This window comes from Taudactylus pleione, unplaced genomic scaffold (assembly GCF_031769625.1).
Source record: "Taudactylus pleione unplaced genomic scaffold, aTauple2 ptg000250l, whole genome shotgun sequence".
NCBI classification, from domain to species: domain Eukaryota; kingdom Metazoa; phylum Chordata; class Amphibia; order Anura; family Myobatrachidae; genus Taudactylus; species Taudactylus pleione.
Window position 1 is genome coordinate 8,909,357 of NW_028284652.1, and position 17,169 is coordinate 8,926,525.

At 46.6% G+C, this 17,169-nt stretch overlaps 2 protein-coding genes across 4 annotated transcripts in view; both read left to right on the forward strand.

Moving 5' to 3' along the window:
* The first annotated feature begins 8,567 nt into the window (after positions 1-8,567).
* FKBP2 (FKBP prolyl isomerase 2) overlaps positions 8,568-17,169 on the forward strand; it is a 34,866-nt gene continuing 26,264 nt past the window's right edge. The window contains exons 1-2 of one of the 3 annotated variants that reach the window (XM_088480080.1): positions 8,568-8,608; positions 12,816-13,037. In XM_088480080.1, coding sequence (XP_088336206.1) covers positions 12,870-13,037 — 168 coding nt within the window. In that variant the 5' untranslated portion in view covers positions 8,568-8,608; positions 12,816-12,869. Of the gene's footprint in view, positions 8,609-9,635; positions 9,744-12,167; positions 12,254-12,815; positions 13,038-17,169 lie in introns of those variants that run through there. The other 2 variants (XM_088480078.1, XM_088480079.1) reach the window with 2 other exon arrangements.
* Positions 9,828-12,032, forward strand: LOC148515386 (uncharacterized). The gene has a single exon (XM_088480077.1). The coding sequence runs from the start codon at positions 9,885-9,887 to the stop codon at positions 11,781-11,783; it is 1,899 nt and encodes a 632-aa protein (XP_088336203.1). The 5' UTR covers positions 9,828-9,884; the 3' UTR covers positions 11,784-12,032.

The window sequence follows — 17,169 nt, forward strand, 5'->3', positions numbered from 1 at the left end:
GGTTATACATAGAATTAGCCTAGGAGTCATGGGCATTTAAAAGAGACACCAGCAGATGAATTATATTTAATTGAAGTAAACCAGCATTTGCAATATTTCTAACAAAGATATATATAATGCTTTTAAGAATTCGGTATTTAAGTACGGCACCAGCAAAAAAATGAATATACAGTACATTTCTTTTGAAGAAAACCAGCATTTGCAATATTTTACCACACAACAGTTGTACCAGGCATGAGCTGGTGCAACAAATCACAATTCACATCCCCTCCCAGCATGAGCTGGAGGTTCACAATAACACAAAATATTCGGGTAAGTAAGCTGATCAGGTCAAAGCGAGAGGGGCGTCCTATACCTCACTTCCCTCACAAACAGCTGCACACCCCAGACAAATCACTTGTACCAGCCCCTCACGAACCCCTATCCCCAACCTAATTAGGGCTGTCTGTCTGGAGAGATTAGATCTCAAAAAACTAACCCTAGGCCCAGGATGGGGGAAGAAAGAGACCTGCAGAGGGAGGACCTAACCAAAGGAAGGACTGACATCCAGCAGAGCTCCAGCTAACGGTCTTGACAGCGATCCTCAGTTATAGGCAACACTCCAGAAGATTCCCAGGTCCTGGGATTCTGCAGGCCCAGATCCTCAGCAGTGTCTTCTCCTCTGGCGGCAGCGTCGTCCTCCCGTTAGCTGTCCTTCAGCTGTGCCTTCTTTCCTCTTCAGGGGCTGTATGTGTGAGTTAGCATTGCGATCGCTCTGCGATCACCTATGCAGATACAAAGCCATTGCACAGTGAGTGACGTCAGGTCAGCATTTGGGGGTGGTGCCAGGAGAAAGGTTGGAAAAAGGCAGGTTTGCCTGTCTGTTTGAACGCCGTTACTTGGGCGTGTATAAATTAAGACACTGCGACGGCATGCGCAATTTGAGTACTCGCTGCATGTGACAAGGTTAGCAATTTCTGAGTAAGGTCAGACCTGTTGTCATTGTGCGTGAGGGGCCAATGTTACTCGATGTTCCCAATGTATACGCAGGACTGCAAGGTATTATGGATGTGCGACAGCGGTAGTGGGCATCCCTATGCTGGCTTTGGGCGTCTGTATACTAGCTGTGCGATTGTAGTCGTTGGCATATTATTTAAGCATACCTGTGTGCATAATTGCAGCTGCGATAGCCAGAACCGTAACTAGGGCTCTGAGCACCCTGTGCCTGCATAAGGGGGCAGAGCCACCAGCACTTGAAGCACCAGCACTCAAGACGCTCCGGGCAGCTGTAATTATCCAATGGATGCTATAGACAGCACTGCCACAACAGTGCTGGCTGCAGGGTGCCGTTCCAGTCATCCAATAGTCAGAAGCAGAAGCCGTGGGGTGGTGACGTTGCCCTAGTTACGGCCTTGGCAATAGCGATCAGACCCTTAGGTCTCAAAAACCCAAAGGCTAAATATAGTATTAATGGCAGAATAACTACTGAGAAGAAAAGGGATCTAGACGTCACCATTTCAGATGACTTGTCACAGGGAGCAGCTGTTCCCGCACCGGAGCAATGATGAATTGCTCCGGCGTAAAGTATCCTCCCGCTGAGAGTTGCATACTTAATCATCGGGGACCATACAGCCCCCAATGATGAATAGGCCCCAGTATGGGCCAAGTGGTTTTTTATCTGCTGTCAAATTCTGTTTCTATGTGATCCTAAACCTATACCCTAACCAACCCTAATACCCTAACCCTATAGAGGCAGACTAGATGGACCAAGTAGTCAGTGGCATAACTAGGGTATTTGGAGCCCAGGGCAAATCTAAAAATGGAGCCCCTCCCCTATGTGAGGTCACAAGAGGCGTGGCCTCTTAAAAATGGGGCGTGTCAACATGACACACACCCCTTTCTCGTCACTCTGAACATTCCTTTCCATTCCATATGCACCTTAATGCGGGGCCCCTTATACAGTCCCCCCTATGCAGTGCCCCTTATACAGTATCCCCCAGTATGCAATGTCCCCAGTAGTGTTCCCTCTTATGCAGGCCCCCAGTAGTGGTCCCCCTTATGCAGCCCCCTATTAGTTCCCCTTATACAGTGCCCCCGGTAGTGGCCCCCCTTATGCAGGCCCCAAGTAGTGGTCCAACTTATGCAGGTCCCCAGTAGTGATCCCCCTTATGCAGTGCCCCATGTAGTGGTCCCCCCTATGCAGTGCCCCCAGTAGTGGTCCCCCTTGCGCAGGCCCCCAGTAGTGATCCCCCCTATCCAGTGCCCCCTCTAGTGACCCCCCCCTATCCAGTGCCCCCTGTAGTGGTTCTCCCTATTCAGTGCCCCAGCAGTGGTCCAGTGCAGTGCCCCCAGTAGTAAGCCCCTTATATAGTGCCCCCCAGTAGTAGTCCCCCCTATGCAGTGCCCCAGTAGTGGTCACCCCTATGCAATGCCTCTTATATAGTGCCCCCAGAAGTGGTCCCCTGATGCAGTGCCCTTTATATAGTGCCCCCAGTAGTAGTCCCCTCTATGCAGTGCCCCCAGTAGTGGTCCCCTGATACAGTGCCCTTTATAAAGTGCCCCGAGTAGTAGTTCCCCCCTGTGCAGTGCCCCCAGTAAAGTTCATGATTGAGCTCCAGCCCGGCTCTTGCAGTGGGTGCAGCAGCAGCCAATGAGAGTCTGTCTGACTCTCATTGGCTGCTGAAACACACTCATCGCCGCCGCGCTGGCAGCGATGTGTGTCTAATGTGTAGTGCGACCACACTCACTGCGGTATGCACTACACAGGCTAACTAGGACGGGGTGGTACCGTGGCCAGCGGCGCCCCCCCCCCCGCACTGCCGGTCCCACGGCACTCAGGGCACGAGCCCCGGCAGCCCTGCCTTAGTTACGCCACTGCAAGTAGTTCTTATCTGCCATCAAATTCTATGTTTCTATGTAGTCCATTTCAAAGATTTCATCTTATCACATTCTTACTAATAAATATATAAGCACTACATTTTCCCTGGCTGACTGTACTCCCAGTCTGGCTAATTAGTGCTACACAAATTCTGCCTAAAATTTGTGTTGAGTACCGACATCTGACCGGGTATGCACAAGGGAAACGGCTGACATAGAAAAGAAATATAGAACAAAATGAAGAATCAGTTGATAATAGGGAAATGTACAGAACCAGGCATATAATTAGCATGGAAGGTGAAAAGGTCCTGACATTAATACAGCACTACATGTCTAGCCGGCTATCATACAACTAGCAACCAGAAGATGTACTCTGCAGACCTTCACCCGCTGTAGGGAACATGTACTCCATTTAAAAGAGTATTTTTTTTGCTTGTTTATAGTCAATTGTTTAGTAAATAATGTGGATATGAATTATTATAAAGCATTTTATTTATAAATATGACTTACGTAATAGCACTTGCAGCAATATGTTCCACTTATGCTGATATAATAAATTCAGCTCAGATTACTGCGGCTAGAAAAGAAGTAACAAAATCTGGGCCACAGCCCTGCATTGCAGGTGGCGTGCCCCTATGAGAATGAATGAAAATATAATTAATGATAACATTATTATTAATTACTGATCTTAGCAGAACACTGCCACCCAGTGGACCAATTATTGGGCCTGATTCACTACTGATCGCAACTGCAATTGTAATAGCGATAACGCATGCAGTCCAACTGCGATAGTATGCTAATCCATTGCAATCGCTATGCCGCTGCAGCACAATATAAGGATGCCCACCTTACCTTACACACATCCGTAATGTTTAGCAAGACTGCGAAACCATCGGTACAATAGAGTACCATCGCAGCCTCACGCACACTTGCGGCGGCATTGCGATCGCAATGGATTAGAAAACTATTGCAGTTGAACTGCGTGCGTAATCACAGCTGCGATCGCAATAGCGATCCGTAGTGAATCAGGCCCAATAAAATTACCCACATTACTATTAAGCTTGTATCTATCCTTTTTATTGTTGTACTCTCTTTACATTCTCTTCTTTCTCCCAATACTGACTTTGCATTGTGTCCCCTTCCATTCATCACTGTTCCTTCAATTCTCCAGTCTATGTTCCTGTCTGTACATCTCTAGTACTGTTCCCTAGCTCATTCCCTCTGTCTCTCTCTATTCATGTCCTCATCCGACTTCTCAGAGTGTCCTCAGTTCACCTCACATTGATCCGTCGGCAATTCTGCTGCACAGCCAGCAAAACAAATACAACCTGAGCCTGCGTGCACTACAGGATGTAAACAAAGAAAACTGATTCAGAGATAAAGATAGATAGATATGAGATAGATGGACAGATAGATAGACAGATAGATATGGGTAGATAGATATATATGAGATAGATAGACAGATATGAGATAAATATGAGAGCACCGTACACAGTGAAGAAACATTAAAAAGTACAAGGGTCTTCAGAGTAAAAGACATAAAAGACAACTTTACAGATATATATATATATATATATATATATAATAACTAGCTGTTGCCCACAGCTGAAATCGCTTCTTGCCAACATTTTCTCTATATGAAGTGTTATAGTGGTATTGGGTTGCATAAGGGCTCTTTCATGGGAGTGACCCATGTTACCAGCAGCGCTATAGACTGGTGGCAGCAGCGCCTTCACCCACCACTTACACCAATATCACTGTGTGCCCTGTGCACAGACTGGTATGTAGCCTATTCTATTCCAGTGAACGTGTGCCCAAAACACCTCTCCCCCCACCCCTTCCCGGCCGCCGGCATGGTGCCACCCCAAGCGCTTGCTTTTATGTCAATAAATGCTGTTATTGCAAAGCTTTAAATTGCCGGATCAACATGAAACAAAGGGTCTCATTCAGACCCGCTCGCAAGCGGGTCGATATTTGGCTGTGCGCACACGCAGCGGACGCACTGCGCGTGCGCAAGCCCCGGAGTGAGAAATTCTCTCGCTCCAGAGCTCACTACAAAAGGGGCGGCTGTCGATGTTGATCGACAGCTCGTCCCGTTTTGCAGGCGTGGCGGGGGGGTGGTTTCACAAATGGAGGCGTTCCCAAGCGAACGCTTGCCATTTGTGGGCCGCCCCACTGACATCACCAGTGATGTCACTGGGAAAGCTTCCGGGTCTATTAGAGCCGAAAGCTCCCTGGGGCTTGCAGAAGACGAGACCCTACCACAAGGGTCTCGTCACAAACCCCGTTGGTCGCGATGGTCAAGACCATCGCGACCATCATCCTGGTTGCTCGTTAAGGCTGTGGGTGGTAACCCACAGACTAGCGAGCGGCCAGGAGGCCGGATCATTTTTTAGATGTGGCCGCCCTCATTTAGAGCGAGCGCTCGCATTTTGCGAGCGGCTCTGAATGAGGTCCAAAGTGCAGGATATTTCTAGGAGTTTCCACCACAAAATGATGGAGTTTTACTGAAAATCGGTTCAGTCGTTTTTGCACCAACTTGGAACAAACAGACACAATTTTCTTATATTAGTATAGATTTAAATCTATAGATTAAATTACATAGAGAGGGTACTGCTTGCAACAACTAGCATTATAGAGGGTGTGGTTGGATACAAAAGGGGAGTGGAAGGCAGAGACGGGTATTGTACACGCTGGAGAGTTAGAGAGATATAAGTATGAGCCAATGGTTCTTCACCATCAGTAGCGCAGAGCCCCGCAATGTTTCATTTTTCTTTTTCCCTGGCGCCGGGATACGAAGCCTAGCTCTGCCCCCTGGTGCAACCCACAAAACCCCGCACCCACCTCGGACTGACCCGCTGCCAGGTGAGTAATAGAGCAGGTATGATTATTGGTGGGCAAACCATTGATGGTTCCCCGTGGATGGTTTCGTACCATCGAGGTTAACCACCAATGGTACCATCGATGGTTAACTCACTGATGGCCATTCCTACATAGAGGGGGTGATGCAGGGTTGAACACAAGTCGGATGTAATTGCTCCTGCATAGAGTGCACGGAACTAAATAAGTATATTTGCATGCTGAGCTGTACTCATCTTTGCAGCTGGACTGCCCCTATGCGCACACTTGGTTTCATAGCTGCTATATTTATCAGCGCATACTTGCACCAGCCTTATTCCTTTTACAAAAGATATGTCTGAAGACAGACGTAATTACTCAGCATACATGCAATTCTATCTACACAACCCTTTGTGTTTCTTCTTTCCTTTGCTTTTGTTTTCCATTACTGGGCCTATTATATCTGTTCCCCCATATAAATCTATCATTATCCCCCACGATCAATCTTTTTCCTGTGCCCCCACCACCCACCTTTCCCGTGCCCTTCACAAAGCACTTTTCTTCTTCAAGGTCCATAGGGATCCACAGAGATAGACGTCCAACTTCTAAACTGGACGACAAACCTTCGGCCTGATGGGGCGGGCCTCGTCCTGGGGGATCCCAAGGTGGGAGACCGACTGCTTCTGTTTGCAGATTACTGGCGTCAGACAACAACAGATGCCTGGGTGCAATTAATGGTTTCCCAGGGGTATGCCCACCATTTTATTTGCACAGATCCTCTATCAGATGCGGTCAAGGCTTTGGCCCTTCAGGAAGCCATTCACTCCCTGCTGCAAGCGGGTGTAATAATCCCAGTTCCGGTGTCACAACAGGGAAGAGGTTATTATTCCAATCTATTCTTGGTTCAGAACCCGAATGGGGCTTGTCGCTGTATTCTGAATCTAAAAACCCTCAACAAGTTTATCCATGTACCCTAGTTTCGTATGGAAACTCTCTGGTCAATTATTTTGGCAATGGAGCCTGGGAATTATATGGTTTCCCTGGACATTCAGGATGCATATCTTCATGTTACTATTATGCCATCCCACCAAGAATTCTTACGGTTTGCTGTCCTTCAGCAACATTACCAATTTCAGCTTCTGGTAAAAAAATGGGGTCTACCAGAAGTAGATCTCATGGCATCACGTCACAACCACAAGGTCCCAGGTACGGGTCCAGAGATACATCAGCAGCCTTTGTGGACGCACTGGCAGTAAGATGGGACTTCAAGCTGGCGTATCTCTTCCCTCCTTCCAAGAGTTCTCAGGAAAATCAAGCAGGAAGGGGGAACAGTAATACTGGTTGCTCCGGCTTGGCCTAGACGTCACTAGCTCACCGACATACAGAATCTATCCATAGACAGTCTGTATCCTCTTCCTCTATGGCAGGATCTGCTAACGCAGAGTCCCTGCCGGCATCCCGATTTAACTCGTCTGTTTTTGACGGCGTGGCTCTTGAATCTTCAATCTTAAGAGCAAACGGTTTTTCCAGTTCTGTAATTCAGACGATGCTTAGGGCACAAAAGCCTGCCTCTGCCTGCATCTATTACAGGATTTGGCATTCTTTTGCTCAGTGGCGTGCCCACAGAAAGTATGATCCTAAGGTGTTCAGGATTTCATGGGTACTGGCTTTTCTCCAGGTGGGTTTAGAGCATGGTCTCTGCCTGGCCACTTTGAAAGTGCAGGTTTCTGCACTGTCAATCTGGTTCCAGAGGAAGATTGCCTCATTATCAGATATTAGAATTTTTTTTCAAGGAGTCCTGCGAGTTCAGCCTCCTTTTGTTCCACCGGTAGCACCGAGGGATTTGTATTTGGTTCTTAAGGGGCTACAAGCTCCCCCATTTGAACCCCCTGGACTCTGTACATTTGAAATGGTTGACAGCGAAGACACTTTTTCTCCTTGCTATCTCTTCTGCACGCAGAGTTGCTATCCTGTCACTCCACATTTTTTATTTTTCCCTAGGATAAAGCTGTTTTTCGTACAAGGGAGGGTTACCTTCCTAAGGATGTGTCATGTTTTCATGTGAATTAAGAGATTGTAGTTCCAGCTTTTCAGGCTCCAGATCTTTCTGTTGGTGTAGCCTCCCTGGATGTAGTTCGTGCTCTCCGTATTTATGTGGAGTGTACAAACTCTGTTAGAAAATCTGATGCTCTTTTTGTATTATATGGTTTTCAAAATGAGGATGGCCAGCTAGCAAGCAGACTCTGGTGAGATGGCTACGCATGACTATCTCTCAGGTGTACACACAGGCTGATCTCCCTGTACCAAGCTTGGTGAAAGCACATTCTACTCGGTCTGTAGGGCCATCGTGGACATTTAGTCGTGGTGCCTCTGCTGAACAGTTGTGTAAGGCAGCCATGTGGTCTTCTGTCCCCACTTTTCTTAGGTTCTATGCTTTTGATACTTTTGCCTCTCAGGATGCTTCCTTTGGGCGAAGAGTTCTCCTTTCTGCTCAGGAGCGTCCCCCATCCTAGGGGAACTGCTTTAGGACATTCTCATGGTATCCCTGTGGATCCTGAAGAAAATTAGTTATGGTAGACTTACCTAGATAACTCCTTTTCTTTGAAGTTCATAGGGTCCACAGGGCACCCACCCTGATGCACCTGGTTGCATGGGTAATTTTTTCTTTCGGTCAGAGTCCCTCATCTTGTGTAAGAGTGTTTCTGGTGTATGATTGCTCTTCTGTCTCCTGCCTTGAGGCTTGTTAACAAAACTGAATTCCTGTGGCTAGGGGGGAGGGGGGGGGTAGGGTATATATGGAGGAGGACCCGAGGCATCCTGGGAGCTGAAGCTTTAACTGTTTGGTGTCTGGATCTTTCCAACCACAACATCCTCATGGTATCCCTGTGGACCTCAAAGACAAGGAGTTATCTAGGTAAGTCTACCATAACTGTAATTTTCCTCTTGCCCTGCTCCTCCTCCAGCCACTCCCTTTCTTCTTCCACTTGTCCCTTCTTCACTCCTCACCTTCCTTTTTCTTCTGCTAAAAGCAATGATGTTTCCTTATAATGCTGCTGGCAAAGACCTTGACAGCATTTGCAAGTGTTTGACAGTGAAGCTTCCCCATATGAACTGCACAAGTATTATGGTGGCACTTGTAAGGCGGTAAATTAACCCTTACCACTTCATTTCATGTGTAGTTGAGGTTAATTTATTTTTTAATCTTTACCTTCCAGTTTATGCGATTTTTTTTGTGTGCAAGGACAGGTGGGAGGCCCCAGACCAGTAACTTACCAAGGCCCCATAAAGTATTAACCCGACTCTGGCGCGCAGTGCGAAATACCTATGCAAAACTGACTTTGTGGCCAACTCTGCATCAGTTCCTATCTATTTAATAAGTGGTGCATCTCACACATTTGCCAGATGTGAATATAGGATAATAAATGGGGGTGCATTCATTATGCAGTAATGAAGGCTTATTTGCATATGTAGCTATTATTGGTGCGTAGGCCTGGCCATCCGCCAATCACAGAAGTATTGATTTGTACTCTGTGTACGAGTAGTGTATTTATAGTCACTATCTCCATGCAGTGTGACTGTGCCGCCGCTCTCTGACGGGCTCTGCTGCGCCTGCTATTATTTTGCTGGCTTTAGTGGTCTAGACACCGGACTGTACCACTGAGCCAGCATCTGTCAGGGGTGCTTGTGACTCTGCTCCCCCGATATGCGCCCTCAGCTGCTTCTCCTCACCGAACCCCTGAGCCATTTAGGCGCGGATGTATCATTTATCACCTATTAATCTCATTTCTGTCTACCCAACACTTGTCTCTCTCAACCGACTGAGCAGAGTCACCCGTCACCCCCGCCCTGCTCCCAGCGTCTCGTCCCTATCACTATGTCCCTACCTGGCCCCTGATCACTGAGAGGGGTAGCCAGGGATTGGTCAGTTCGCTATCACCGGTGACCGTTCCCTGTGCTCCTATTGGACAGGCAGAGCGGTGACGTACGCGGATGCGGAAGAGGGGTTGAGTCGGTGTGAAGCTGCGGCGTGCAGACAGATCAGGGGAGAGGTGAGGGCAGGAGTCCCGGGAAGGGGGATGAGGAGACCGGGGGAAGAGCGGGGTGCTGGGACACGGGGGAGGGAGAGGAGGAGACACCGGGGTGTAGCCAGGGTGACCTGGGATGTTATTAGGGGCCCGCAGCAGTTGATCATGGGGCGCGGCGTGGACGGTGGCTCCCAGGAGTTGTTCCAGGACAGCGGGGAGGAGAGGGAGACTCAGGAGGAGGATGCAGACCGCAGGGAAGGGGCTGATGACGGGAACGGAGCCCTACAGGAGGAAGTGGTGATGAGCGATGAACGGAGGAGATGGGAGCGGGGGCCTCAGGAGATCACACGGGGCTGCACAGAGCCTCTCCCCGCCGGGGCGAATCTAGAGGACGGGGCTGCTCAGGGCCTGGCCAGGGACCACATAGAGGAAGAGAAATGTTGGGGAAAGGGCCATTGTGAGAGTTGCCCCCGGGAGGTGACAAGTGGACACAGTGGGTGTGATGGAGAGAAGCTTTCCCAGGACCTGGCCAGTGACTATAAGTGGGGGGATAGGAGTAATGACAGTCATTGTAATGCGAAAATAATCTCTCAGGAGAACAATCATTGCCATACGGAAGGGCCAGGCCTACTGGAGATTATTAGTGACCAGCAGCAGCATGAGAGCGGTGTCAGGGAAAAACACCAGAAACCAATGTACGCTGAGAGAGATAAACTGGGTCAGGAGAGGATGGGGGGGCAATGTGACCTGCAGATACTACAGAAAAGGCAAAGGAAGAGTAGAACATCTAAAGAGAAGAAGAGGGGCCGGGTTAGTGGTGGCTGCGTAGACACGAGCCAGGGAGGTGGGCATCAGGGAATGAAGGATAGGTTCCAAGATCTGTACAGGGGGCACAGTTTAGAAGAGGATGAGGATGTATCGCAGGAAACCGGAGAAGATGGGAGTAGTAAAGGAAACTCTCAATGTAGTCTGAGCAGTTCTAGTACTGAGGTAACAAACAGAGCGAATTCTAAAGAGGAACTGAGGGTGGTAGAGAAGAGGGAAGGGGCTAATGGGTGCAAGGGCGTACAGGTAGTCACAGATACCAGAGGGTCAAAAGAGGTGGTTTTCCCTAAGAAGAATGATCTCCTTGAGGTTCCTGAAAGTAGGAAAAATCATAAGGGGTGTTCGGAATGCTATGTGAGTTATAGGGAGGAATTTAGGAGTCCGGGAAGTGGGTCTGGTGAAAGTAATGAGATGGAGCAGGGCGTGAATTATAGCATGGGCAGAGAGACTTGTAGTGGTGAAAGAGATTGGAATGGGGAGATGGAGGAAAAGCATTTTTGCCCTATAAATGACCAGTACACCAATTTTGTTGCACAGACTTGCTCTTCCCCTGCACATCAAAAGCTGGCACCATTGGGTCAATCCAGTCAAGAAGGCAGTGGGAAGGTAGAGGAAGGTGGCACTTGGTGTTGGTGCCTTCATCTCTATTTAGGAGAGACTGAAGGTACTCCACATGTTGAGAGGGATACTGTTGCTGAGGTGAGGACCACAGACTGTGGTTATTCCTTGAACAGCACACTTCGTGTGGGGGAGGCGACTGTTGAAGGTAATGAAGATAGTGGTGTAGACATAGGGGATATCCCTGAGCCCCTCACAAAGAAGGGAGGAAGAATGGGAGATACCCCTCAACTTCAAGAGTGGGTGAATTGGTGGCAAGGATGGGAAGGCTCTTGTCGGGCGGGGTCTGGCCACAGAAGGGGCAAGGGAACACAAGTTTGGGGTTGTCGAGAGGAGGCAAGAGCAGAGGGACAGAAGCAGCAAGATGTGTGGGTGTTAAGAGAATGGGCAAGGAGAGATGATGGGAGGAGAGGTGATGGAGGGTCAAGAGTTTCAGGGGGTGAGGTATGGCTAATGAGGGAACAAGAGGCAAGAAAGCAGGGTTCTGCATGGCCGTTAGAGGAGGATGTATGGGTTCCCAGAGAGCCTAGGAGACACAGAGGTCCATATTTTATGACTGATAACACAAAGTGGACTCCTCGTAGTGCTAAACCTGGGGTGTCAGATAAAGGGGAGCCTTGAGTAGGAAAAAGTGGTGATATACCTGAGTAAATAGGGGCGACACTAAACTGTTATGTGTGTGTATTGTGTGCATCTGTTGTTAAAGGGAAAGGGGGGAGGGTGTTTTGGGTAACTATTTGTTAATTTGTCACCTTTTGGGGGGAATAAAACACTTTTGGGTGCACTCTGATTCACTGCACTTAGCTGATTACTGGTGCTGCTTTCCTATTTCTCTTTAAGGTGCTAAATCCAGGTGCTACATGGAGGTGCTGTATACTGCATGCTGATCATTTTATATAATGTGTTTGAGGAACTATTCCTATAAAGGGTTCCCCCCTGTAGGAAGGGGTATGTCAGGGCTGTGAGGAGCTGTTCATTAAATGGGACAGGGTGGGAGTCATTTTGATACATATAATATAATGGTGCTGCTGCCTTTTGTGGCAAAAATGAATTCTACCTGTTAATCTCTCTGAACAGAGCCAGCAATCAAGGTAAGTGTTATTAACAATATAACATTGCCGACCATGACCTATAATCAGAATGCCCTGCGTAGTACATCCTATCATCTATTTTGTAAAATAAGTCCCCACTAACCTATTATTTATCTAGCGGTCTCTTAGATGGCATTGTTTGCTGTTTTATATTAGCGGACAATAATGCTGATATTACTCTGGTAGATTCCACTCATTGTATGATTTGTAGAGATACTGATGTGTAGTTCTACAACAGCTGGGGGGCCGCTTATTGCCCACCCCTAGTTTAGACCCTTAGTATATCTTCCTATTACTTTATCAGTCTTTGGAACAAATAGTCTTTTAATGAATAGGAACATCTGCAAAGATGTGCACCTATGTATGCAGCTTGATCATTATTTCCTGTGCAGGGTGTCTGTGTCCATAATATAGTTCTATGTTGTATTGTGCCCTCTTATCCATTTGCATTCAAATATATTATTGATCATATTCTTGTGCCTGTTTGTCCTGTCCTTAAATCTTATGTTCATTTTTAGACTGAAGACTCCTTAATTTACACTTGTTTTATTTATCTTTGCAGAACATATAATTACTTGTGACTGTTAACTGTTTGGGTGCCCATCTTGCCATCGCCATGAACACTCTGTTACTCACGCCTTTGTGGTGTCTCCTTGTTGTTTCCTTGCTTCCCTCAGCTTTTGCTAAAGAGGGAGGTAAGAAATTACAAATTGGAGTGAAGAAGAGAGTGGAGAACTGTCCTATAAAATCTAGGAAAGGAGACACCCTTACCATGCATTACACAGTGAGTACACCAGGAGGGTGCAGAACTGTCTCTGTATAGAAATAAGCTTAGATCTTCACCACAAGATTTATTTGGTGCACAGCACAGAGGGAATAGGTCTTGCTCTGGATGCTTGCAATTCTACATAAAAGGAAAGCTATCTTTGTGGTAGGGGAGGGTAAGCGTTGTACACCTGCATCAAATAACTGGCACATCATTGTAATCTTCTTGGCAGAAATTGGTCTTTATATGGGAGGCATCTGCATTTTGTATGGTTCAGATGACCTATAGCTACTTATCAGGTCATTTGCACCTGACATGTCATGTAACATCCCTGTGACTGCGGGCAACATGCCCTCTTGTGGACAGTATTTTTCTCTACCTTTCTGCTGGAGAGCTGCATAGAGGTCATTCCAGTTAACATTTGGGGCACTGAAGGGGCATGTGTTTTGTGTGTTGGTCTGAGGACCCGTGGGGAGGCTAAGGAGCATGTGTGGTGGTCTGATGGGCATTGAAGGGGCATGTGGGGAGGACTGAAGGGCATGTAGAATAGTCTGAGAGGCATTGAAGGGGTATGTGGGGTGGTCTGGGGATGCGATCATAATACCGACCGATTCCTGTTATGGAGAAATGACTTCAGTTTGTTTAGACAGGTTATGGTGCATAAACATGGACGGATAAGCTGTCAGATTTGTACAATAACGATCCTATCGTTTAAATCTGACAGCTTCTGGCCCCTGCTAACGATGCTCGATGCGCGGCCATATACGGTCGTTATTGACCATTGTCTGTAGTCCGTGCAAGCAGGCATACCTGGTCAATATCGACCAGGTTAGCCTATTTACTATAGGGAACCGTGTTCGTTAATCGCAGGTCGTTAGTTGTAAAGGGCTTGCAGCATGTGTTGGATGTTCAATAACTATCATTATCTGATCGTCCCCCCCCCTGTCGTACCGTGTGTACGCACACTTACATCTGTAGGAAGATTTGTGCAGTAAGCATCAACACTAAAAACTATTATGGTGGCAGTTTTGGAACAGTGGCTAGTGCATAGTCAGACTATGATATAGAGGGATACCAGTTGACGCATTCTGAATGTCGACATCGTCATTTGGACGACCGCCATTCTGTAGACATGTATTTAGGTTGACAGGGTTAAATTGTCGAAACACATTCAAAAGGTCGACATTTAACATGTCAACACTAAAATGTTGACTTATGGTTTCTACATGATTTTTGGGGTTAGGGTAAAATATCAATAATACCATGTCGACTAGTTAACCCTGTGAACCTAAGTACATGTTTACAGAATGATGGTCGACCTTAAAGCCATGTTGACTGTTTGAATGTCGACATTCAGAACCAGTCAACCTTTTTTGAAAAAAAAAAAAAGTTACGGTCAACGTTTTGTATCGCATCCATATAGAGTTCCCAGTATTTTACCAGCTTGCCATTGAATAGGCCTTGCCATTGTCGATACAAATTAGAACATGCCTCTTTCTTTTTTGCTTCCAACTTTACACCAGGGGCCGACCCCTCATGGGTGCAGGTCACCTATAAAGATTTCATTAAGGGCTTGTTTGTTATGCTGGCCTTGGGAATTAAAGGCTGGAGGTGAGGTTAGTGTGCTGCTTGCACTGGAAGAGCCAGTCCTCATCCAACTGTGATACTTCCTGCAGAATTAAACATCTTAAGGGTGGGCTTCACTGCCTTTGGCCTTACGAAGTTAAATGAGCATTCTGATGGAGTAATGTAAGTTCTGTAGGAATGCACATCTGCAGGGGCCCTGGCCTTAAAAATGGAACTGTTGGTATTGGCAATCCAAAATAATCTAGGGACTAGATTTACTAGCCCTGGCTTGTTAAACCCACTGATGATTGCAGGCTTTGACCGATGGATTTAATTAGGCAACAGAAATAAATGCTGAACCAGGCTAGTTATTTCTGTTACTGCATTAAATCCATAGGTCAAAACTGCTTTGACAAACCGCTGGATAGTAATTCTATAACCTTAGATGTCAGATGGGGAAATAAATTAGGATTCATTGCTATTCCTCTTCAGTCTCTGCCCAGCATTGTCTAAAGTTGGACACCTGTTTGGCTTTGAAGTCCATCCTAAAAATTCAGGAACCTTGTACTGCAAAATGCAAAACTCCACAAGCCAAAAATAAATTTTAATTTCCAGCACTACCTTCCATCTACCTGGAAATTGGACTTGTGTACTTTCTAGACCCCAAAAAAAGGTAGAACTATATACTTTTGTGTAAGAACCTGTTATCTAATCCTAATAATTGGAGTTATCTAGCAATTTTATGGCTTGGGAAGATCCATTGTGTAGAGATGGTTGTACTTCCTCAACTATTCTTCCAATTCAGATTGCTTCCCTTCCGAGTCCTGCTAGCTGATTTGATGCAGTTTCTTGAACATAACTTCATTCATTCAGGACAAAAAAATTGCTTTGAATTCAAAAGGGAAATAATATCTATACGGCAGACTGGACACCGAAAGTACCTAATCTCTTATTCTATAACAAGATTGCATTAGCCACCAATAATGCATAATCTAGAGCCCTGCTCTGGGTGTGTATTACAGATGATTTATTCATCACTTTTATTTATTTTTTTTACTGAAGAATGCATGTCCCAAACCTTGCTATACTTCATTATGGTGTCTGTGGCAGCTCTATGCAAAGAGATGAGCTCCATTATCTGTGTTCTGCTTCTTGTGTCCATTAATAAACTCTGTAATCTGAACTTTTAATTCTTAGCTTGATGAAAGGGTGTTGGTAGCAGCAATGGGATGGGTAAGGAATACCGGTGGTCGTGATCCCGGCGTTCAAAATCCTGATGCCGGCATACCGACAGGGTTAGGATACAGACACCTGTCAGCCGGTACCCTAACCCTCCCTCCCTCTGTGGTACCTGAAGCTAACCACCACCCCTAGTGCCTAACACCGCTACTTGCCTTCGGGATTCCGGCAGTCGTAATGCCGGCGCCTGTATCCTGACAAGTGTCGGGATTCTGGCGCCGGCAATCTGACCACCAGAGTCCCATGTGCCGAGATATTGAACGTATCCCGCAACAATATATACATGTATTTATACTGTGTAGCACCTACATTTATGGAGCCATTACAGAGAAAATGTAAGCATCCAAATCATATATGGTTCATTTTGTCAGAAGACAATTATTCTGTATGAAGTGTTAGGAAACTCATGCAAACATGACGAGAACATACAAACTACACATAGGGTCCTAGTTTGAATTACCCCCAGCGCTGTGACAAAGTGACTGGCAGCACAGTGACATAGAGCATATTGACATACAGATGTGCCCACATACATCTATCCTCCATGCTCTACAAGTCGCGCCACACATAATGCGGGAGCTCCATGTGCCACGTTAGCGCCAAGCGTTTTTCATGCAACATTTTACTTTCAAATGCGTCTTATTCACACAGTGATGAGAATAGCTAGCACACGCACCTTCTGATTAAAATGATATGCAGCATGCCTATATTCTGTGTGCGTCTGCGGGTGTATCTGCATGTGATATTCTACGTTAGTGTCAGTGGCTGTAACACTGCAACATAGCGTTTCGCATGCAGATAAAAGACGCTCGGCACTACCGAGTCATGGTGCGATTAGAAGGGCTGTCTAACGCGCAAGGAGGTTAGATGTATGAGAACACCTGTGAATTATTCTCCCAATATGTGTGACTAAATAATGCTACATGCTCAATTTGGCACCGGATCCTGTTTAATGTTTATGTATTTGCCTTGTAGCAATCTGGCTCTAAACTCCAGGACAAAGTCGTGTGCTGTAAATCCAGCCCAGGGTCCATGTGGCCAGCAGAGGGAGGTTATAGCAAATGGAGTGTGTTGATTTTAGATCTGGGAACAAGGAGGGCAATATTTGCAAGCGGGATGCTCTGCAGGTAGCAGGGAGAGGGAGGGAAAGACTATATTTAGTCACTTATTAGGGCTTTGGGACACTACGGATGGACCTGTATATATGGAATTGTGCGGGATGGTTGTGGCATCATTCATTCTATCCTTATTGTCAGTCCAGTTTTGGAATTCACAAGGCACTTGATCTGCAGTTGCTTTTCTGTGTTGTTTTAAACTTCAAATGAAAGCACCGATAGCACAAGCC

Coding starts and splice junctions, on each gene's coding strand:
- LOC148515386 (XM_088480077.1), top strand. CDS start 9,885: ATGGGGCGCGGCGTGGACGGTGGCTCCCAGGAGTTGTTCCAGGACAGC.